The sequence below is a fragment of the Pyricularia oryzae genome, chromosome 4 (genome assembly GCF_000002495.2).
Source record: "Pyricularia oryzae 70-15 chromosome 4, whole genome shotgun sequence".
Classification (NCBI taxonomy): domain Eukaryota; kingdom Fungi; phylum Ascomycota; class Sordariomycetes; order Magnaporthales; family Pyriculariaceae; genus Pyricularia; species Pyricularia oryzae.
Window position 1 is genome coordinate 5,418,173 of NC_017851.1, and position 20,680 is coordinate 5,438,852.

Here is a 20,680-nt window from a genome sequence, read left to right on the forward strand (position 1 = left end):
TGGGATTCTGGATATTTGCCCAGGGTCCAGGGACTTGGAGAAAAGCTACCCCGCGATCAAGGCTTAAGAGGTACCTTACGGGGAATATTGACTGCATCTCTTTGGCACCGCGAAATGATGGTCTCGTCGCAAAGCGGGGCACTTCCGTCTGGCCTCCATCCATGGCTTATCGTCGCTGCCTAATTCATTCACTTGGGCCGTCGTCAACATCATCTGTTTCTACGACGTATTCGCGTCTTCGCCTTGCCGTCACCGCTCATATCACAACTGCAGGGCTTCCAAATTAGCCCACCTCTCAGGTTGTCCGTTTATCCCGCAAGATGTCGTCCTCTCCTTTTCCCAACGTGTATACCCACCGAAAGGTGGCCGACACAGCTTCCAAAGGGTGCAACATTTGCTACAAGCCCACCACCAGCGTGCTCATCACTCCAGAGAAGCAGGACTTCTTTTACGTGTGCGCCATTCACCTCAAGGACAAGAACTTTGCGACACCGATCATTGATCATGCTGCCATCGAGGCGCGGCTAAAGGCAGAGGCGGAGGCCAAGAAAAAAAAGGAGCTGGATGAGGAGGTGGAGCGGGTCAAGAAAGAATACGCCGAGAAGCAAAAGGCAAAAGCTGAAAAGGACGACAAGGGGAAAGACAAGGACCAAAAGGAGCAAGATAAGGACAAGGCACAGCCTGATAGCAAGAAGGAGGAAACGCCAAAGCCTGAAGACAAGGCAAAAGAAGCTTCACCAACCGCTGCTACAGCTGTGTCGTCTGCCGATGAAGAACCGCGCGTGTTTGCGCTTGCAAGGTCTGTTCCTTATCGTCTGCGCACTTACTTGAATGCACTCCTGACTCGCTTTTTTTTGGTCTTTTGTAGAAGCTTTTACAACCAGCGCATTGATAAGAAACGCCAGATTGAGATGGCCAAGCGAAACCGTGAACGAATTCAGAATCCATCATTCTTTCCTTCGGTTCCCAAGGGCTTGCCATGATAGCTATCTGGATTTGCGACCATAGGATTGCCGGACAATCACAGCACAGAGCGGCATCTTGACGTCCGGGTACTAAGTCATTAGCACAAGGGTGGAGCCTCGACACCCGAATCAGTATTGCGCTCGCCGTACACCGTTGTCATGCCCAGGACGACTGGGCGTTGTGGTGCTTGGCCGAAGAAAACAATTCGTGTTCAGTCAAATGCCTGGCCCCGAGAGATGGTTTTCTCCGAACTTACCGAATGTTTCCGGAGCTCTGCATGTAGCAATAATTACATTTGTGGAACAGCATGAGGCTCTCGGGACAGGGCTTTTCGCCGCTGTCAGGCATGAATTGGGATGAATCAACATGGATCCGGACGCGTCTGCCTTTGGACTACGGCACATGTGTGCATATGGATGAAATTGCCGGGTTACCGATTAGACGGTTGATGTGACAACCACGTGGGTCTCACTACAGCGGCTCTCCCCGCTCAAGTACGACGCAGTCGATATTGACGGAGGCGGCATGAAGGGCCTATGGAGCACGAGGACGTGCATACTGATATCGACTTTCGATTGAGGACTGCTTACTTGACGAGGGCGAAGCATCACATTCGGGAGAAACGGTTTTGAATGTGAGGACCAACAGGGAGGGTTACGCTAGTAATGAGTAGCAATACTCCACCTCGTGGAACAAACTGTTGTCAAAGAACAATGCATGGTGAGGGACTAAGTGCTCAGTTTCTCTGTTTACACTAACAGGTTGTGAACTGATGGTATCCTAGACAAGCTGCTCACGTCGAAGCTTGGCTCCCTGTGATAATAATGGGATAGTTGCTCCAAGTCACCTCAACGGTTCCGTAGTGTAGTGGTTAGCACGTGAGGTTTTGAAATGCCTCTGCTCCTCAAATCGCGAGTTCGAATCTCGCCGGAACCTTTCAAGGTTCATTCACTTCCTTTTTGTCGTTTTTGCTTTTTTTGACATATTGACTGACATGGGCTTAATACTCATTTATCAATTGTGCTGCATCAATTGTGTTCTGTTGGTTGCCAATCTACACAGTTGTTCGGCTATTTTCTGTACCTGTTGTGGTTGGTTGCTCGGTTCACCAATAGAAGTTGACAAATTTGAGACTGACAAGTACGGTGTGTGATTTTCATCAGACAGGCACGAAAACAATATGCTTTCGATACAGCGCTTCCCAGCAACATAGGATAGTTTACAAGAATACTGCGATGCGATTGGCATACTCTAATTTCCTCGAGCAAGCCCATCAGATGAAACTGAGGTCCAAGGACCTTTGCCTGTTTGGTAACGATGTGGTAAGTTTCTGGTGTTCTGATCCCAGCTGGCGGCCCCTGAGGTGCCTGGCAGCCTGGGTTTCCGCGCTTGTCAGGGGCTTCACCGAGCGTGCTAGGGGCCAGCTCCTCCTGAAACTTGAGACATGGTCTGATGGTTGAAACGACAAAACACTCCACCCAAGATCTCCATCGAAACAAGGTGAATGTCGGCATCGACCTTGGAGATCGAGGCCTGTCGCTTTTAAAAAGACTTTGTCGCCTGTCAAAAATGTCTGCGGGTTGTCCAGCTTGCAGAGCGCATACATCGACCTTAAATTTAACCATCGATCATCCAACCCACTGCATCGACCCTCTAAATCCTTAAATAAACTGCCTCTTGTACTGGTTTTGCATAGAGACCCACTAGATCTAGACATAGAAGCTTCAAAATCTTTCAAGATGGCCAATGATAACGACAACCAGCCTTTTCTCCCCAAATACAGGGACACGGACGACGAGGCCAACCGCACCAACAGCGAAGACTCTTCGCGCCTGCAGTTCCCATCAGAAAAGAGTCCATCGAGGCGGCGGTGGAACTGCCTGTCTCCATACATCTCTCACACCCTCGTGTTTATCCTCACCTCGCTGCTATGGATCTTTTTGATCCCTAACCCGCGGCTAGCGAGAGCGGCACAGCAATGCTCTGCCTCGCAAACCTCGCCCTCGGCATCAATGCCGACGTCAACACCCACAATGGTCGGCATGCCCAAGCACTCGCCCGTCATGGCCACGCACAACCACGGCGGCGCACACTCCCTTGCAGACCAGCTGGCGGCCCCTCTACCGGGCGGCAGCCGCGGGGTGGCGCACAACATCACCTCGGACGCGACGCTGATCAAGTGCGGCGGGTCGACCGAGGAGGCCAAGGCCAACGGGTGCCACTACGACATACTGCTCAACCACTGGGTGCCGGAGCAGTGCCGCGACCAGGAGTGGGTGGACGAGTACAAGGAGGACGAGACATGGACGGGCTTCGCCGACGAGGCCCGCACGGAGCGCATCCAGGGCATCGACGCCATGAGCAACCGCGACCACTACTTCACCAGCACGCGCGACCACGTCAACCACTGCGTGCAGCTGTGGAAGAAGCAGTTCCTGATGCTGTACGAGGAGCGCAACATCGACACCATCAGCGCCAGCTGGGGCCACACGGAGCACTGCTCGCAGTTCCTGCTCGACGTGACGGACAAGTTCCAGGACTTTTACGACGAGCCGATCCTGGTCCAGGTCGGTTGGGCTGGGTGCTACGTCAGAGATAATCACACGCATGCTGGCATGTGAGAGGAGGGGTTTGGGTACATAATGAGATGGCTGGTACCAACTGATGATTTGCTCTTTTTTTCCCTCTTTTGTCTGGTGTAAGTGCGTTAGGAGTTTCAAGTTGACAAATTAGCGTATTGATGGGTTTTTCTTTTTTTTTTGCTTCTTTTTCTTATGTCATTAGTTGCTTTGTTGTTCTCGTTTCTTTTTTGGCATCTTTCTAGTGCCTGACGTTGGCACGGAAAGAAAATTAAAGACGAGAATCAGATGCAAAATAAAAAGAAAATGTTTTATACGAGTTCAAACACGACTAGATTCTAGTCTAGAAAGAAACTTTTCAGACTGAAACCAAACAAAATGCCCCGTCACCCAACGCCAACCCAATGCAACCAACCAGCCAACCATGCGCCGGAAACCCCAAAGATCAGGAACATCGGATGATATATCCACAACCACACAAACAAAACTTAGACCGAACACTTGAACTCCTCCCCTCCTGGTACTTCATACTTGGTGATGGTGTTGTAGATGTCGGTTGTCAGGCCCGGCACATCCTTGTTGTAAACCTTGGTCATGTCATAGGTTTTGGCCGGCTTCTTGACGGTGGCTTTTGAGCCTGGTCTGGTGTTGACCTTGAGCTGAGCGCATGACATGTAGAATTGCGGGCCTTTCCCTGCTTGTGCGGCCTCGTGCAGAGCAATGATCTCGGCCCGTAGTAGGTAGTTTCTAATGTCGCAGAGAGAATATCTTGTTAGTGATGAATGCCGACAGAGGTAGAAGAGCTCAAAATGAACAAAAGAAGAAGAAAAAAACTTACCCAGGCTCGATGCAATCCGGAATGATAATCTGCTGCTTGCCCTTGTTCTTCCTCAAGCGGTCGACACCCCACTGCTCCCCCTTGGGACCATCCTTCCAGCCGTCCTGCTGAATCTTGAACCAGCCGTCGCCGGAACCGGGGTCGGTGGCGGCGTTTTCCACCTTTTTCATGTAGGCGATCACGGGACCCTTGTGGCTCTTGTCGATAATCTCATCCGGGCTGCTTCCGCTGTTGTGAAGCAGGCGCCAGATGGCGTGGATCTCGTCTCCGGTGTTGACGTTGACCACGACGTCGGTCTTCTTCAGCGCATTGTCGCCACCGTTGCAAGGCAGAAACTCCCACGACTTGTGAGGGGTGAACCAGATGGGCGAGTTTTTGGACTCTGGCACGCGGACGCCCTCGCCGACTTTCATCATGTTCCACTGGTTGCCGTCCTTTTTGAGCTCGAGCTGCTGGAAGAAGCTGTGCGCGTTGGCCAGGGCTGCGAGGGCCATGAGGAGAGAGACTGTCGTCTTCATGTTGAGCTGAAAAATTTAAAGTGTTGGAAAAGGCGAATGGTTGGTGTTTGGGTAGGCAGATAGGTAATGTCTTTTTTTTGGTTTTGGTTTGTTTACAATCGTCGAGATGTTGAATGTTGTCTGGATAGCAAAAGCTTCCTAATGACAACCTGGAAAGACGCCTGCCTGGCTTCATATATAATGACAAAGAAGGAACCAAAGAGGAATCTCACCTCCCGGGCTGAGCCTCCATCAGCACCTTACTAGGTGAAAGCCCCAGAGACTCAACAGTCAACATGACGAAAAAGCGAGCCTTGCGACTTTCTCTCCGTGTGGTCTTTCGGTTTGCCAAGTTCCCCAAGATCGATCGACAGGTAGGGTACGTAAGGTACCCAGACAGTAAGCGCGTGGGGCGATGCAGATGCAACCCAGCTGTGCCAGCCCTTATTTTAGCCGCACCCTGAGTAACAACCTCTTCCCAGAGCCCCCACCCCCTCGTTGGCGTGGGCTGTGAAACATGTTTGCTGGTTCGCCCTGCACCAATCAAATCCACGACTTCGTTCCTGTCTTGTCCTTTGTGAAGAAGTGGCACTGCGCCCATTGCGAATTGGTGATGGCATTTTTTTGCTTCTTGTTTTTTTTTTTTGTTTATTTTCCCTACGGGGTATTTGGTCGGAACTTTCGATCATATGGCGTAGCCCCGAAGCAATTATTCTTTAACCGATGACCGTCAATCTTGGGCCCGTGTTCCTGAATATGATATCATCTTCTTTGGCGGGATTACTAGCCTGCGCGTTTGCGAGGTCGAACAATCGGGGACGAAAAGAAAGGCCAAGAACATAGGTGAAGAATAGAAGAAGAAAAAAAAGACCCGAATCGTACCTGGGCCACGCAAGGTCCCTCGGGTACTTCTTGGCAGCTGACGTCCGTCCTGGGACTGGCAGAGCAGAGTAAACCCGTTCCAGCACCTGTCAGCATGCATTCCGAAATCGCGTGCCGCACGTCGAATGAGTGGTGCCTGGTGGGTCAAAAGAATGGGCGCTTATCCTTGTTCATGGGCGTGTAAGCCACTTACCGTAGTAGGTAACTTACGCCTCCATTTCTCTGCGACGATATGGCTTGATGGCTTGCGGGGGAATGTTATCATTGCCGTCCTCATACGAGCAGCTGTCATCACGATTTACTGTAGTCTATCCGATTTACCACGTTGATCCCCCGTCCATCCCGCCGCTGCCAAGTCTATAGAAGTATAGAGTAGTTAATTCTGCCGTATCTACAAGTAAACCAATCACATCCCTCTACATTTTTGCCTCCTGCGATACTGCTGGTATTTTCCCAATTCATTCAGCCATTGACTTTATGCCATCTCAGGCTAACATGGGAACGATTCAGTGTTTATTTCTCGACTATTTCTATGATACTCCTTGTTAGCTACGACTTTTTATACAGTTTTGCTCGAGTCATCCAAAGTAAAAATCCCGGCCAAGTTTCATGGTTCATCGTGGATGTTGGAGCTTATACTTAAACCTCACCACACATTATACAAAAACAACAACATTGTTTCCTGGGTGACCTAGGCCCAGATTCTTTCTCAACCCACACTTATCGAGACAAGGTACGTAAGTAGTGTGTACCTGATGCATTTCTGCGACCGTAAAGCCAGGATCTATGTGGGAAATTTTATCAGACTATTGAAGGCGATGGTAGTCGTAGTAGTTCTTTGCAACATTTTTCACTTGTGTGCAATTTCTGGATTGTCTTGTCACCAGTCTGTTACACTCTCACGTGCATCTCATTTTTTTTCGTCCTAGAATCTCCTACCACCGTTCATCATGATATCCGACGAAATACAGCTGCTTTCCCACCTTCCTCTCGACATATTATTCCTTGTCCTAGATCAGCTTGAACCGCCAGATCTGGCAAATTTATGCCTCACCTCCCAATGCCTTCACCGAGCCGCGTTGCCTCACCTGTATAAATGTCTCACCTTGACGGACAGCCTAGACTCGTCGTCTCTGGCTCAACGCGCCGCTCGAAAGCACGGCGCACTTGTCCGAATACTCCGGCTCACCATCAATTTCCAAGGCTGTGCCGATGTCACTTGCGACCTGTGCCTCCACGAGGCCTCGGCAAAATTACGCGGCCATGCATGCTGGGCCGTTGCAAACCCAGGCGGCGGTCTGCCCCCAGCGGCAAAGGAGCTGTTGGAAGGATACCAAGGGATACTCCCGCATCTTGAGCGCATCGACGTAGTATTCCCTGCCAAGGTCAACCACGTCCCCTATGAGCCCAACTATTTTCTCCACCATTCAGACCCCAGGTCTTTTCTGCGACTGGAAAACATGCGCCTCGTAACCAGGGCCGTGACCAAGGCTCTGTCGCGCAACGAGACCATCGCCAAGTTGAAGCTGGTCAACTACCCCCTCTTGTGTCCCTTTGGCACGGACGAGGCGGAAGGACTTGCGTGGCAAAGACTGCTAGACCGGATGACGGAGTTTGACCTGTGTTTGTTTGGCGATCATGGAAGAGCCGGAGGTGGCATGATTGACTCGTCCGACCCCCGAGAACCTTGGCCGACTTTTTACTCAGCCATCTGAAGTCGGTCAGCCAGATGCGCATCTGTGCTTCCATGCATGCCTTCTGACAAGTATAACAACCTTGGCGACTTCAGTTCTTACGCAAGTACTTTCGAGGGAGGTGGTGGCCCTCACCGTTGCCAAGACAAAATTCTGGAGGACCACTCTCAATTACTATGCAATGTGCAAAAGTGTCAGCTCGTTGATTATTAAGAGTCTCGCGACCTGTTGTCAGCTTACAGATGGCATATTCCACTGATTTCTTTTTTCTTGTGCAAAAGAAGATACCACTGCTCAAAGGTAGAATCTAGATTAGAAATGGGCTGGCGAGGTCTGAGTATTTCTTGGAATTATGTTTCAGAAAATTTTGTCGGCGCTTGATGACAGCAGGATTCCGTAGCAAAAAGTGCGACGACACATTGAATATAAATTGAATATTGCGTTTGAGGAGGGCACGTCGAGGAGGACCAAAGAATATATATACCGGTAGAATTCAAAGGAGGCGAAAAAAAAAAAAAAAAAAAAAAAAAAAAAAAAAAACCAACGACATTAATTGGAGAGAGCAAAGGATAAAGACGCAAAAAAGCAAAAATGATATGCCAGATTAGTGGTACCGTAGTTGACTACGGCGGGAGTCGAACCCGCGTCTGCTGCTAACGGCATTGTGCATTGGCACGATTGGAAGGCAGCAATAATGACCGTTATACCACGTAGCCGCTTTTGTTGATTTTCGGAGTCATTGCACAGGTTATATGCATAATACTTTTCCGCTTCACCCGTACACGTCAATTTTACCCCTCTTTATTCTCCTCCTCGTCAGCAGCCGCCCATGCCTCACTACCTAGATCTCTTAGTGAGGTACCTAATTACCTATGTAGGTATCTGCCAGGGTAGGTAACCTACATATGTATGCAGGGAGTTTATAATAATCTAGCTCCATCTGCCAACCGCACCAACTAGCGTCGGTTTTCCTACTGCTGCCTCGAGCAACATACGATCTTCAACTTGGTCTAGTTATATTAAACACTAAGAATAATAGCGGAGAAACCTCAGGAAACTGCTCACGTTTAGGTACGTCAAAGTCCACAAATGCCATCAGCCCCTTCTGGTTGGCTCGCTCGTAGCAGGCGAGCTGCATATTGCCTCGTACTGCAACTCGTGATCTGCGAGGTGCTTACACGGCCAAAAGACCATGAACAAAAAACATCGTATTAGTCCGCATTTCACAGCATTAGGTAGTATCTCGGTCAGGTTATTGCCCGAATGAGGCGTGATCGCATCGGCGATTCCGCACCTTGCGGGCTGTCGAGGTGATTCCGTGTGTCTATAAAAGAGCCCGTCTTCCGTGCTGAGACATGAACTAGACAAGAAGCCAGCAGTCTCACAAGTAGAGTTCTCTGCCTTTAATTCAGTCAACACTCCAGCAATTTCCACTTCCAGCCAACCAGATTTCTATCTTCCTCATTGACAAAATCGTCATCATGAAGTTCCTCGGCCTCACCACCCTCCTGGCCCTCCCGCTGGCCATGGCTGCACCAGCCGCCGAGCTCGTCGCAGGCAATGTATGCAGATACCCGCGTGTCTCCTCGTCTTCATCTTGACGTGCATCTCGTCAATCGTGAAGAAAGTTACACCACGAATCTAACAGCCGTCCCGTCACTCCCCGAAATTATAGGTCTTCATCTGCACCCAGTCAGGCTGGGGTGGAGAGTGCCGTAACCTCTTTGTCGGCGCCGCCACAGGGGACTGGAGGACGCAATGCCAGCGCCTCCCGGAGAACTACGTCCGGAACATTGGCTCGGCGGGTCCCGATGCGGGCGCCCTCTGCAGGCTGTTTGAGTATGTTCAAAAGCCCTCTAGTATACGGCCAGACGTTGCCGTTGGACTGTTTCCTGACTGACTGGATCAAACACTGGTTTGTAGCAACGACCACAGCGACTGCACCGGCTCCGGCCTCGCCATCCTGTCCAGGCCGGGAAGCGACAACCTGGGAGCTGCGGGTAAGCAAGCTGTGTACATCTCATGTGTCACTTGCACCAACTGCACCTAGAGGAGACTGTTAGTCTAGTCCACTCTAGGGCTGCAGGTATAATGGGTGTTTAATGCCACGGTCGTTGCTGGTTGGTGGAGCATGGTGAGCATGCAGTTAGTTGGGCAACACAGCCCGAGTGGTTGTGGTCAATTAATGTTTCAATGGATCTGGCTTAATCGGTGTTAGTTAGCTTGGTTAGCTCGAATTCCATATAATGTCTTTTTTCCTAAATTAGAAATGATCGTAGGCCCTAGAAGTAGGCGGTTTCTGTATTACAACTGAGGCCATGTTTTTCGGGAATTTCACTTGAAAACCTGGTCAGGCCGGTGTACCGTCACGCGTGGTATTGATGATCCACCGCACTAACAAGTGGGGACTGATGGTGACGACTGTATTCCCAGCGGCTGCAAAAGGCCTGAGATGCAGTACTGTAATGTGCGTACGATATTTCAGTATGTTGGTATGGTAGGTATATTTCGGGGGGTTAATAGAGAGATGGCAGTGAAATTTCAGCTTGCTTTTCGTAAATCATCCAGTTGTCGATCAGCAAGAATTCCATGTCAGAATTCCATGTTCAGTTGACCTTGACGGGAGCTGCCGTATCATGACGTCATTTGTTATCCCAACTACTGAGGCGGCACCTGCCAGCTGCACTTCAAGATGCAATACTTTGCAGTAGAATGGTATTGGATGGGACGCGGCCTTCTGCCCATCTTACCTAACCTTAGATTCGAAACCAAAACCAAAAAGCCGACTTTGATGGAATAGTCCAGCCACAGTATCGGCTCACAGACTCTCCGAACAACAATTTTCACTGGAACCAGAGACAAGCGCGGCCCCGGCTCACCACAATGAACCATGCGCCGCGACTCTTGTCAGTTCGGCTGGCAGCGTTGCAGGTGACACGGCCGAAACCAAACAAAATTCCTCACAGAATACTACCCAGCTCACAAACCCATAACCTGAGAGGCTTCTCGTCAACCGTTGTACGATACCCTCGCAAAGAAGATGACGGGAACAAATACGCGTCGCGAGCTCGCGATCTCAATCAACAGGGCCTGGATGAGCAGGAGCAGGAAGTGGTCCTGAGACAACATCAAATTGAGCGACCGTGGCACAGACAAGACGCCGACAAGCCGCCTGTCGATCCCAAGGGCCATGAGAAGAAGGAAGAGGAGCCACTGTCGAAAGGTAACGCTGCAGTTCTATTTTATGTCTTGCTTTTGTTCTAGTCTAGTCTAGATTCTTTCTAACCCTTCTTTACTCCAAATACAGGCAAGCTTTTGACAACGCCGACACGTCTTTTGAAACTCATCCTCCCGCTACCCGTATCGGTCGAAAAGAACAGTCAAAACAATGACTATAATGACAGCAATAGCAAGGACTTTGGCCGCTCGATATCTTCCAACGACAGGATCCAACCGCTTGCGCTACTGATTCACCCACAGCAGCCCCTGTCGTACGTAGAACGCCTAATACAAGCCGAGCTGCCACCTGTTGTGGAGAATGGTAAAGAAAAGATACCGAGCATATATTTCCGTGCTGAAGATACGGGCGACGCCGATAATGCAGCCGAGGGCCGTCCCAGACACGCGAAAAAGAAAGAAGACAAGTCAGAGTCCCCGCATGTCGCTTCCTACTCTGGCCTGGGCCACGAGGCCGAGTCACGGGATGACAAGGAGAAGCGCTGGGTGCGGTGGAGTAGCAGCACAGAGATGGGCGACTTCATTCGCGACGCGGCGCGGGGCCGCGAGTTCGCCATCGAGGTTGAAGGCTACAACCTGTCGATGCACGTCGGGGTGCCGTCGTTCGCGGACCGCACTCACTACATGCGCAGCCGGCTCCGGCGCATGTCGAGGTCTATCGCCCGCCTGACCGACATCAAATCGGAGTGTGATAAGCTCGCGCACCGCGGGGCGCACCGTCTGGCTCAAGGCGGCTTCGCCATGCTGAGTGGTTGGTGGGGCGTTGTCTACTATGTCACATTCCACACTGAGGCTGGCTGGGACCTCGTGGAGCCCATCACGTACCTGGCCGGGTTAACGACCATCATGGGTGGGTACTTGTGGTTTCTGTACATCAGCCGAGACCTTTCGTACAAGGCAGCCATGAACATTACGGTCAGTCGACGTCGGGAGGCTTTGTACGAGGCGCGCGGGTTCGACGTTCCCCGCTGGGAGCGACTGGTGCGCGAAGCCAACGCGTTGAGGGCCGAGGTGGCGCATGTCGCCTCCGAGTACGACGTCGACTGGGACGAGAAGGCGGACCTTGGTGGGTCCGAAGAGGTCAAGGAAGTCCTAGAAGCGGAGCGGCACAAGCAGCGGAAGCGTAGCTCCGATGACGGTGGCGAAGAGGACGAGGGCGGAGACGCGGGCCCGAAGGACAAGAAGAGCAGCAAGACGGAGAAGCAGAAGGAGACCGATTCCGGCAAGAATGAAAGGTAGAAGCAGGCACAGGACGGCGATGGAAAAGATGGACGAGGCCGGGCCCGAGGGGCCTTGCATGTTCAGGTAGACCAGCAGGCTGTCAGTCATGGCGAGAGTTGAGAGGATGTACAAGATCGGATCGGCTTTAAACTCGGCACGGCGGCTGCGGCGGGGCTGGGGTTGCTCGGCTGTCCCGAGGCCCGTCCGGATGCTGCCCCAAGCCCAAAGAGAGGGTTTGCGCCTGGATTGAAGCTGGGGCCGCTGGGCCGGGGTTGCTGACGGCATGGCGGTTGTTGAAGTCGTGGTTGGAGTTTTTGTCGATAGCATTTTGGCAAGTTTGCAAGCGTATTATTTTGTTACTGATAATCGTTGAGATTTTGCAAAGTCGATTTGTTCTGCGGCCTGGATGTAGTCGAATTCGATAGCAGACGCAGTTCGTGGGAAGTGTTGCTAATGAATATTGCCCATGCTAAGGAGGGGCAGACGAAACCTCTTATCAATCGACGGTCACGTATGATATTCCCCAGGACAACAACCGGGTCGAGTGGATCAAATGGAGGGGAGCATGGACAAAGGGAGAATGCGTATTCGGGAGGTTTCTTTCCAATTCGAACTGGACCAGGAAAGTAATCTTTTATTTCTACCAATTTCACATGCAGACAGTGGAGGCCCATCTATCTATCTATTTCTAGAGCGCCAGGAACAACGATGCGGATCCGCCCGCTTCTGTTCGTCACCACTCCCAGGCCGTCCGTCCGAAGCGATTTACCACGTACTGTTTTGACGCGCCCGCGCCAATCCCCCATGACGTCAACGCAGACATCTGCGGGCAGGGATTCAACGGCAGAGGTTTCAGTGGTTCATCGGCGATCATAGATCAGGTCAAGGTTCAGCGGTTAGATATGAATCGAGATTTTGGCCACCAAAGTTTTTGTCACCTATTTTGAAAAAAAAAAAAAAAAAAAAAAAAAAAAAAAAAAAAAAAAAAAAAAAAAAAGAGAGTTTTGCTGACGATTGATCAACGTGTCAAGCAAGCTTGGAACATTGCTGTGGAAAAAAGAGATGAATAACAAAACCGCTACTTTGACTTTGTGGTTGTAGCTGTCATGCAATGGCAATTGTTGGAAAAGAAGAGAAGATCAATAGCGAAAAGAGCCCCACCGGCTCGGACCGACAGGGGCCTGTGGAGGTGGGGGGGATGGTGGTGTCGAGGAGAGCTGCTTGGAACTGGCTGGACGGGTTTACCACGCACATGACTCGTCGGGAAATGACACTGACAGTCTGACAGCTCCTAGCAACGGTTCTTTTCTACTCTACCTGGTCTAGAGTTGGACTCGTCATTTTTTCGACTTTGACCAGGTTAAAGATTTGCTACGAATTGAAAAAGTAGCTTGGGTAAAGAAGCAGGCGATCAAAACGCGAAATAGGGCTTCTGTTCAATTGGATATTTACTAGGCAAGGTATGCAAGGTAAGTGCTAGGTAGGTACGTAAGGTAGTTGGCACAAATTACGCTGGTCTGGCTGACTGCATGTTTTCTGTGCCCAACATCATACATAAACTTGGTCCCTCCCAATTTTGCCTTCTTAACCGACCGAACCAGGCTTGCTTATGAGGAAGAGTGAGCTCGGCCTCCTTTTCAAAGCCTCCAGCCTGGAGATGTCGAATGAACCTGTAGGGGTAGTCGGTCTGTCGTCAGCATCGGTGATCAAGCTCCCCCGTCGGGGGTCAGTCAACACAGTGCTACTTTCCAAAAAAAAAAAAAAAAAAAAAAAAAAAAAAAAAAAACTCACTTGGCATTATCGACCCTGGGCTCCACGCAGACGCTCATGGTCCTGTAATCGGCGGCCAGGATCCAGTGGACGGCGCTGCTCAGCCACAGCTGGACCTCTCCCCTGGCCCACTCCTCGCCGACAAAGACGTGGACGCCCCTGTCCCAGTCGTCGACCGCGCCGGGGCCGAGACACCTGGCGACGGGGTCCTCGCGCAGCCAGTAGATCTCGAGGTAGGCAAACGGGATGCCGTCCCAGAGCGCGACGACGGGGAACGAGTTGCGCGACGCGAGCGCCGCGGACAGGAACGTCGGCGTGTACTCGCCCCAGAACGCCGACACGCGCGGCTTGGCCATCCACATCTGCAGCAGGCTCGCGTCCGGCAGCGACGCCAGGTGCGCGTTGGCGGCGGCCCCCGCGCCGATCCTGCAGGACCCGCGTCCCGGGCCCAGGGGCCCGCCGTAGGGCACGGGGTTGGGGTCGCGCGACGCGACGCGGAACGAGAGGTACGCGCCGGCCGTGGGCACGAAGCGGCTGTAAAAGACCTCGCCCTGCCTCGGCGGCCGGGGTCGGATCGGATGCCGCACCCCGTTGGTCGTGGTGTACTGGGCCGGCGCGGGAGGGTAGTAGGTCGGCAGGTGGGCGGAGCTGTGGAAGGGACCCATGGGGAACGACGACACCGGCACGAGGGGCTGCGGGCGCATCGACGATGAGGTGGTGGATCTGGCGGTGGGGGAGGTCGGTCTGCTGCCCGAGGGGGTGCCGGCGCGGGAATCGCCGGCGCTGCCGTCCCGGGGCTTCGGCGCCAGCGTGAACAGGAACAGCCTCCCGGGGATCTGCCAAAAGGCGTTCCTGGTGACAAACATGTCGTCCCACCCAGCGTCGCCGTCGGCAGGCCCGGCCGAGGAGGCCAGGGTGGTGATGAGTCCCATCCTCTCCAGCTTGGGCAGCAGGTTCTTCTCACGCAGCACGCCGCTGCGCTTGATGTTGATGCGCCACTCGCCTCGGGGCCGGCCCGCTTCTGGCGTAGAGGCCGACAGTGCCGTAGCGGGCAGGATCGGGGAGGGGGCGGGCTCGTGAAAGTACCAGTAGAGCGTGACCCAGAGCATCATGGCTATCTGCCGCGTCGGACTGGCCGGCGGCGCAAACTCGCTGCTGGAAGGGTTGCTGATGGAGCTGATGAACAGACAGTCTCCCTGCAGGGTTGGACGGGAGAAGGGCCTGATCGGCTGCAGGTCATCGTCGTCATTGTCCTGCTGGTCATTCTCCTTGCCGTTGCTGCCGGCTTCTGGAGCGGCCGAGGCTGATAGACTTTCCTGAGTGTGCAGAACTACTGTCCAGCCGACTGGGAATGCATGCTGGTGGGTGAGCTCGTGCGACTTGAAAAAGAAACCCGCAAAGACCGGGGTGACTGTAAAAGTCTGTCCATCGGGCAGATGGACAACGGAAGGGCCAACCATGGCCTGGTGATATGTGCTGGTATTGTGATCAACACCAGTCTTTTCTTCTGAATGGCTTCCATGTTAGCTAAAAGACCAAGGCAAGGTGAGCCGAGTTGATCACATATTTTGTTCTGCGCGAAACAGATGGAGCGATTTGTGACCAACACTTGAATGAACCAATAGCAGACGTTTCAAAAAAGGCTATGCACTAACTATCCACACGTCTGATAGTGGTTGAAGAGTCGAGGATTGAGGGGAATGATGCTATGATGCTACTCAAGTAAACAGAGACGAAGACGGTTTTCTGAAAACTTGGGTCCGAGGAACGACTTGAAAATTGTAAAGCTTAATTGATTTTTTTTTTTGATTTTTTTAATTTTTTTTTTTATTTATCTCTCATTTCACCGGTAAACATGTCCGTCCATGCATGGGCAGTTTGCAGACAACAAACGCCCTCCCTCCGTAGCAGCTAACTTTACACCCACTTTGGTTGGGTTAGGTATGGCGGGGGAAAAAAAGTCACCCCACTGTGATGGAGTCACAAGAAATCATCAGAAATACGTCTTCTCCCATTCGATGTTTGCATGATTACGTCATGTGGTATCGTAACACGCGCGTCTGCATTCCCGTACAAACCCGCTGGAGGCTAGAATCAGAATCACTACAAAAGTAACAGTAGCAACGAACTGCTTGGTGGGGCAATGTTGCTGTTACATTCTCCGCCAAGCTGCCTTACAGAGAACCGTTTACTACAAGGTACAATGTATATTTCGCAGAAGACTCTGAACGAAGGGAAGCGCTACTTTCTTGTTATGGCTAACCTTATTGGCGTGCATTAGTTTAATATTTATTTACCACGTACATAATGTCCGACAAGATATTATGGAATAGGTATCTACTATAGTAGTCAAAGTCCTTTCTCGTACTTTTTCCCTATCCCCAGTTTAAAACAAGTATCTTGTTGATCGAAATTTAAGCTTAATTTTCACTTCTTGGTATTGTATCATATAATTGCCTTTGTTTCACTCATCTTCAAACGAGAAACTAGGTCTAGTTCTAGTTGAAGTCCTATTTGAGGGTGGATTATCATTGCTGGGTGTTGGATATTTACAAGGAGACTTGCCGAGGAGTAACGACGTTGGTGAATTCCCCAGTACCTGTGTTACGCTCATCGGTGCCTCCACGTGAATAACCACCCATAACTTGAGTATTTTTAGGGGGTCGGTTCTGATTGATGCGGCTCGTCTTGTCCGCCAGATGACTAACTCTTTGGTGCATGTTTCTTTCTTCTTAGGTCTTGACTTGCAGGTTGATGGACCAATGCGAAAGACCCCAAGGGTTTTGTTGACGCTATACACAAGTGACGTCTTGCATTTTGCTAGTGATTCGGACATCCGATATGCAACCACAACGTTGCTCACATTAGAACCTAGATCTAGAGATTGACTACAAGCACTGTCTGTGCAAGGAACTGAAAACAAATAGACAATTTTCAACACAAGGCAAACAAGGCAAACAAGGCAAACAAGCGGCAAAGAGGTACTCACCAAAACTCACCAAAAATGGCATCCAAAACCCCAGCAACCATCCTCGTCGTCGGCGCCACCGGCCAACAGGGTGGAGCAGTGATCCGGGCTCTCCTGGAAGACCGCAGGCCATCGACGCCGGCGCCGCGGGTGCTGGCGCTGACGCGCAACAGGCAGTCCGCCAAGGCGCAGCAGCTCGCCGGCCGACACGCGGCGGTCGAGCTCGTCCAGGGCGACATGAGCAAGCCGGAGGAGGTTTTTTCGGCCGCGGGGGCCAGCGACATCTCGGCCGTCTTTGTCGTCACGACGCCCAACCACGGCCGCGGGCCCGGCGAGGACGAGGTGGCGATCCCTTTTATCGACGCGGCGGTGGCGCACGGCGTGGGGCGCGTGGTGTTTAGCTCGGTCGACCGCGGCGGCGACGACCGGAGCTGGACCAACGAGACGGACGTGCCGCACTTTCGGCAGAAGCACCTCGTGGAGCTGCACCTGCGCGACAAGCAGCAGCAGCAGCAGCAGACGCCCGGGTTCAGCTACACCATCGTCCGCCCCGTCGCCTTCATGGACAACCTGAACCCGGGAATGGCCTGCTCCGTCATGGTGGCGGCGTGGGCGGCGGCGCTGTCGCCAGGCAGGAAGCTGCAGCTGGTCAGCGTGCGCGACGTCGGCAGGGTCGCGGCCAGGGCGCTGCTGGCCGACCTCGACGACGGCGATCAGGGCGGCAGGTACAGGAACGCGGCGATCGGGGTGGCGGGCGACGAGCTGTCCCTCGATCAGGTCAAGGAGGTGTTTTCGCGCGTGACCGGCAAGACTCTGCCGCAGGCCTGGTGGCCCCTGGGTGGAGTGCTGCTGTGGGCTCTGGGTGAGCTGGGTAGCATGTTTGGCTTTTTCGAACGCGAGGGATACGGCGTCGAGCTTGACGAGACGGCTTCGGACGAGGCGGGACGCATGCTTGGCTTTGAGGCTTGGCTCAAGGAGGAGAGCGGATGGGCCAATGCTTGATCTGATACTGGTGCGAGCTCGTAATTTCTAGTTTCTAGAACTAGAATATACTCCAACCAAGTACCACGTAGGTATAATCAGCAGGGTTTGATCCCCGAACCTGTTTGCAAACCCCCTTTTTCATGCAATGTCAAGCCGCGGAGCAAAAATAAAGTCTGATCACAGGCACCACGGAGCAGATGTTCATGTTTCATATCCTTCTGCACACAATTCGCTTTTTGGGTTCAGCTACTGCAGAAATGGGCAAGGCTGCTGAACCATGTCAGGGGTGTCGTGCACAAAAGAGTATGCCGAGTTTACGAAAATGGAAAAAGGTAGGCAGTACATTCAGGGTCCAACGTGGTAAAAAAAAAAGTGTGGTGTTGTACTACGTAATATTTAGTAATCTGAAAGCGATACCTTGCCGAGTATGTTCTGCTTTCGGCCGGATGACCGTCATCAGTCTGTTCAGCTACAGGATACGTTCAGATCGATGAGGGCGTACAAGTCGAGACATGTTCTTCCTTTGGCCGATCTAGCGACTAATTCTAGTTGGCGTGAACCTTTACGCTGCCAAGTTCATGTTTCGGCTGATGTGTTTTGTGTCAGTGCCGAAAAAGGCAACTTTGTCATGCAGCGGGGAGTGCCGCGCCAATATTCCACCATCGTACCATGGACATATACTTGAACAAGAAAAAAATCAACTGGTATATTCTAGGCGTCTCTGAGTCTCTGAGCCCCAAATATCAGCAGACTCGTCTGGTTGAGTTGCAGACGTCCGACTACAACTATCTAGAACTAGAACTAGATAGACTAGTCTACTTCTAGATCTAGACTAGAACTAGGACTAGACTAGTCTAATATGATCTGGATGCAGAGCTTCCTCCATTCATCCCAGCGCCAGCAGCAGCCCTCATCTGACCCCTCGGGGCTGCCTCACCATCAGTCTCCAAGCTGTGTAGCGGCCAGGGGCTTGCAGGACGAAGGGGGGAGACGCGACCTGATCGAGGTATGTTGAGCCCGGTGGTGGTTGTCTGCTGACTCTGACCATCGTCAAAGGGGTTGTTGCCTGCTTCGCTGTCGCTGTGGAGAATGTTGCGCTGCGACCAGCTGTCGCTCAACTCGGCATCGTCGTGGACCCGTCGTGACCCAGCAGAGCCGGCACCGGAGAGATGAGGTGGCTGGTGGATGTCCAAGTAGTTGAGCTCAAGCTCTTGCTCCTGGTTGTGATCGTGCTCGTGCTCGTGCTCGTGCTCGTGCTCGTGCTCGTGCTCGTATATGTGATGATTCTTTTGGAACTGAAAGTGCGGGTGCTGATACTCATCACTCGGGCTTTGTTGTTGTTGCTGTTGTTTGTCGCTTGTCATCGTCACCCTCCTGCTGCTGCTGCTGGGCTCGCTCCTCCCCTTGGTCCATATCGTGGTGCCCCTGCTGGTCTGGTTGCCGGACCCAGAGTCCTTGGAGCGGCCATAGTAACGCTTCGAGGCGTCCCTCACATCACGGACCAGCACGCGCAGGACGGGAATGCAGGCGGCCATGATGGTCAGGGCTACCTCTGCGGCGCTCCACACCACCAGCGGGTAGCCGGCGTACGAAAAGTCTCCCTGGGAAAGCTCTGGAATGTGGGATGCCTTGACAAAGGATGCTACGGCGGCACTATGTTGGGGGACATGGCAAGTACATATGTTAGCACTATTTGTTTTCCGGGTGGTGACCCAAAAAAAAAAAAAAAAAAAAAAAAAAAACCAGAAGAAAGAAAAGGGGCAAAACGCAACATACATGATGCCAGCACTCATGGCAACAGCTACCCCAATCTTTTCCGTCAGCTTCATCTGCAGGTTCAAAATAACCGTCCACGGCAGCAGGGCCAGGGCGACATCGGTAAGCCCCGAGTAGATGGCCGAAGCGACGCTATAAGCCGAAAACGCCTCCCGCCAGCAGTAGCCGTCGGCAAAGGTGTTCCAGCTCTTCTGCACCGGGCTGCACTGCACCATGGTGAGGACGGCACTGATGCCCATGGCCACGTTCAGGAACGCCACCATGGTCCAGAGCGTGATCTTTAGCCACCTGTAGTCCGTTATGCGCAGCAGCGTGAGGGCGAACGACGTCTTGGACCATATGGTGGCCACGATGGAGATGGAGCCCGTGACGAGACTCAGCAGCGCCACCGTGCTGAGCTCCTGTGGACGCGTCGTGGCTAGCTCGCAGACGTGGACGCCCATGCCGTGTCTGACATTGACGCTGAATATGACTGCCGCCGTGGCATACAGCACCTGTTTGTTGTTCATTAGTTTCGGCTCGGGTCCCATGTCGTGAAGCAAAGAGAGGAGGCACTTACATAGGAAAGAATCAGCAGCCAATCGTCCCACCAGAGCCTGTTGGACTTTGTCCATTTGCAATATAACCTGAGCAGCAGAAAGATGGTTGTGACTGCCATGAGCGTCCACGACACTGCCTCTGCCCTGGGGCCCAGGTTCTCTCCAAAGTTGCAAGGTCCCAGTGCTCCAGGCGGTGGTCCGCTGAAGCCTGGGGGTGGTCCTGCTCCTGTACTTGGAGGTGGTTCTCCTGTTGTGCCGTCTGGTGGCGGCTGTGGGGTGTTCATGTTGAAGCTAGCTTTTTTTTTCCTTCTTTTTCTTTACCTTTTTAATCTTATTGTCAATGTATTCGTCCTCTTTCTCTCTCTCTCTCAAGTCTCTCTTGAGTGACTGACTTCACTCGACACGAGCAACTTACCTTGTCTTTTCGGACTGGCGGCCGCAATATAAAACACGGTCCTCAGGTGGGGAACACACGCCCGTCGTCCACCACAAACATAAAGAATAAATAGCCCTTGCTCTATACGTGTGCAAGGTTTTGACAAACGAACATGTGTCCAAGTGAGCTTGCACAAAAAAAGACAAGATCGTTGACTGCCCCGGGCATATAAATGCGAGGGACGAACCCAAGTTAATATAAATAATTCATGAATGTGGGTTAGCGTAGCTACGAACCTCCCTTACCTACCTCCCTACCTACCTCCCTATCTACCTCCCTACCTACCCAGCCTC

At 52.3% G+C, this 20,680-nt stretch overlaps 9 protein-coding genes and 2 non-coding genes across 11 annotated transcripts; 7 read left to right on the forward strand and 4 right to left on the reverse strand.

Annotated features, from left to right (window-relative positions):
• The first annotated feature begins 15 nt into the window (after positions 1–15).
• On the forward strand, positions 16–1,695 carry MGG_09711 (uncharacterized protein). The gene is made up of 2 exons (XM_003717592.1): positions 16–799; positions 869–1,695. Exons 1-2 carry the CDS (start codon positions 321–323, stop codon positions 981–983), a joined length of 594 nt encoding a protein of 197 aa, XP_003717640.1. The 5' UTR covers positions 16–320; the 3' UTR covers positions 984–1,695.
• Positions 1,696–1,819: 124 nt separating this feature from the next.
• Positions 1,820–1,902, forward strand: MGG_20221. The gene has a single exon. It is a non-coding gene; the product is annotated as a tRNA-Gln (tRNA).
• Positions 1,903–2,353: 451 nt separating this feature from the next.
• Positions 2,354–3,872, forward strand: MGG_09710 (uncharacterized protein). Its single transcript, XM_003717593.1, has one exon. It carries the CDS (start codon positions 2,706–2,708, stop codon positions 3,585–3,587), a length of 882 nt encoding a protein of 293 aa, XP_003717641.1. The 5' UTR covers positions 2,354–2,705; the 3' UTR covers positions 3,588–3,872.
• Positions 3,854–5,700, reverse strand: MGG_09709 (endoglucanase II). Its single transcript, XM_003717594.1, has 2 exons — positions 4,384–5,700; positions 3,854–4,292 (listed from the first exon to the last, which is right to left on the reverse strand). Exons 1-2 carry the CDS (start codon positions 4,899–4,901, stop codon positions 4,034–4,036), a joined length of 777 nt encoding a protein of 258 aa, XP_003717642.1. The 5' UTR covers positions 4,902–5,700; the 3' UTR covers positions 3,854–4,033.
• A 1,012-nt stretch (positions 5,701–6,712) lies between these two features.
• Positions 6,713–7,477, forward strand: MGG_09708 (uncharacterized protein; the record flags this gene model as incomplete). Its single annotated transcript, XM_003717595.1, has 1 exon — positions 6,713–7,477. One exon carries the CDS (start codon positions 6,713–6,715, stop codon positions 7,475–7,477), a length of 765 nt encoding a protein of 254 aa, XP_003717643.1.
• A 599-nt stretch (positions 7,478–8,076) lies between these two features.
• Positions 8,077–8,172, reverse strand: MGG_20222. The gene has a single exon. It is a non-coding gene; the product is annotated as a tRNA-Gly (tRNA).
• Positions 8,173–8,789: 617 nt separating this feature from the next.
• On the forward strand, positions 8,790–9,839 carry MGG_13654 (uncharacterized protein). The gene is made up of 3 exons (XM_003717596.1): positions 8,790–9,018; positions 9,132–9,295; positions 9,380–9,839. Exons 1-3 carry the CDS (start codon positions 8,938–8,940, stop codon positions 9,504–9,506), a joined length of 372 nt encoding a protein of 123 aa, XP_003717644.1. The 5' UTR covers positions 8,790–8,937; the 3' UTR covers positions 9,507–9,839.
• A 309-nt stretch (positions 9,840–10,148) lies between these two features.
• Positions 10,149–12,680, forward strand: MGG_13655 (uncharacterized protein). The gene is made up of 2 exons (XM_003717597.1): positions 10,149–10,679; positions 10,764–12,680. Exons 1-2 carry the CDS (start codon positions 10,340–10,342, stop codon positions 11,930–11,932), a joined length of 1,509 nt encoding a protein of 502 aa, XP_003717645.1. The 5' UTR covers positions 10,149–10,339; the 3' UTR covers positions 11,933–12,680.
• Positions 12,681–13,202: 522 nt separating this feature from the next.
• MGG_09706 (aerobactin siderophore biosynthesis protein iucB) lies at positions 13,203–15,573 on the reverse strand. The gene is made up of 3 exons (XM_003717598.1): positions 15,340–15,573; positions 13,706–15,191; positions 13,203–13,584 (listed from the first exon to the last, which is right to left on the reverse strand). The coding sequence occupies exons 2-3, from the start codon at positions 15,142–15,144 to the stop codon at positions 13,422–13,424; spliced, it is 1,602 nt and encodes a 533-aa protein (XP_003717646.1). The 5' UTR covers positions 15,145–15,191; positions 15,340–15,573; the 3' UTR covers positions 13,203–13,421.
• An 817-nt stretch (positions 15,574–16,390) lies between these two features.
• Positions 16,391–17,892, forward strand: MGG_09705 (nucleoside-diphosphate-sugar epimerase). Its single transcript, XM_003717599.1, has one exon. It carries the CDS (start codon positions 16,689–16,691, stop codon positions 17,652–17,654), a length of 966 nt encoding a protein of 321 aa, XP_003717647.1. The 5' UTR covers positions 16,391–16,688; the 3' UTR covers positions 17,655–17,892.
• A 202-nt stretch (positions 17,893–18,094) lies between these two features.
• MGG_13656 (uncharacterized protein) lies at positions 18,095–20,660 on the reverse strand. Its single transcript, XM_003717600.1, has 3 exons — positions 19,972–20,660; positions 19,413–19,906; positions 18,095–19,289 (listed from the first exon to the last, which is right to left on the reverse strand). The coding sequence occupies exons 1-3, from the start codon at positions 20,233–20,235 to the stop codon at positions 18,491–18,493; spliced, it is 1,557 nt and encodes a 518-aa protein (XP_003717648.1). The 5' UTR covers positions 20,236–20,660; the 3' UTR covers positions 18,095–18,490.
• Positions 20,661–20,680: the final 20 nt, after the last annotated feature.

Bases quoted from the DNA above. Each gene is read 5' to 3' on its own strand.
- MGG_13656 (XM_003717600.1), bottom strand. From the start codon at position 20,235: ATGAACACCCCACAGCCGCCACCAGACGGCACAACAGGAGAACCACCT. The intron at 19,907-19,971 runs GTAAGTGCCTCC...AACAACAAACAG, and splicing joins GGCTGCTGATTCTTTCCTAT to GTGCTGTATGCCACGGCGGC. The intron at 19,290-19,412 runs GTATGTTGCGTT...CCCCCAACATAG, and splicing joins GCCATGAGTGCTGGCATCAT to TGCCGCCGTAGCATCCTTTG.
- MGG_13655 (XM_003717597.1), top strand. From the start codon at position 10,340: ATGAACCATGCGCCGCGACTCTTGTCAGTTCGGCTGGCAGCGTTGCAG. The intron at 10,680-10,763 runs GTAACGCTGCAG...CTCCAAATACAG, and splicing joins AGAGGAGCCACTGTCGAAAG to GCAAGCTTTTGACAACGCCG.
- MGG_09705 (XM_003717599.1), top strand. From the start codon at position 16,689: ATGGCATCCAAAACCCCAGCAACCATCCTCGTCGTCGGCGCCACCGGC.
- MGG_09709 (XM_003717594.1), bottom strand. From the start codon at position 4,901: ATGAAGACGACAGTCTCTCTCCTCATGGCCCTCGCAGCCCTGGCCAAC. The intron at 4,293-4,383 runs GTAAGTTTTTTT...CTGCGACATTAG, and splicing joins CCGGATTGCATCGAGCCTGG to AAACTACCTACTACGGGCCG.
- MGG_13654 (XM_003717596.1), top strand. From the start codon at position 8,938: ATGAAGTTCCTCGGCCTCACCACCCTCCTGGCCCTCCCGCTGGCCATG. The intron at 9,019-9,131 runs GTATGCAGATAC...CCGAAATTATAG, and splicing joins CCGAGCTCGTCGCAGGCAAT to GTCTTCATCTGCACCCAGTC. The intron at 9,296-9,379 runs GTATGTTCAAAA...ACTGGTTTGTAG, and splicing joins GCCCTCTGCAGGCTGTTTGA to CAACGACCACAGCGACTGCA.
- MGG_09710 (XM_003717593.1), top strand. From the start codon at position 2,706: ATGGCCAATGATAACGACAACCAGCCTTTTCTCCCCAAATACAGGGAC.
- MGG_09706 (XM_003717598.1), bottom strand. From the start codon at position 15,144: ATGGTTGGCCCTTCCGTTGTCCATCTGCCCGATGGACAGACTTTTACA. The intron at 13,585-13,705 runs GTGAGTTTTTTT...CTACCCCTACAG, and splicing joins CCCAGGGTCGATAATGCCAA to GTTCATTCGACATCTCCAGG.
- MGG_09711 (XM_003717592.1), top strand. From the start codon at position 321: ATGTCGTCCTCTCCTTTTCCCAACGTGTATACCCACCGAAAGGTGGCC. The intron at 800-868 runs GTCTGTTCCTTA...GGTCTTTTGTAG, and splicing joins CGCGTGTTTGCGCTTGCAAG to AAGCTTTTACAACCAGCGCA.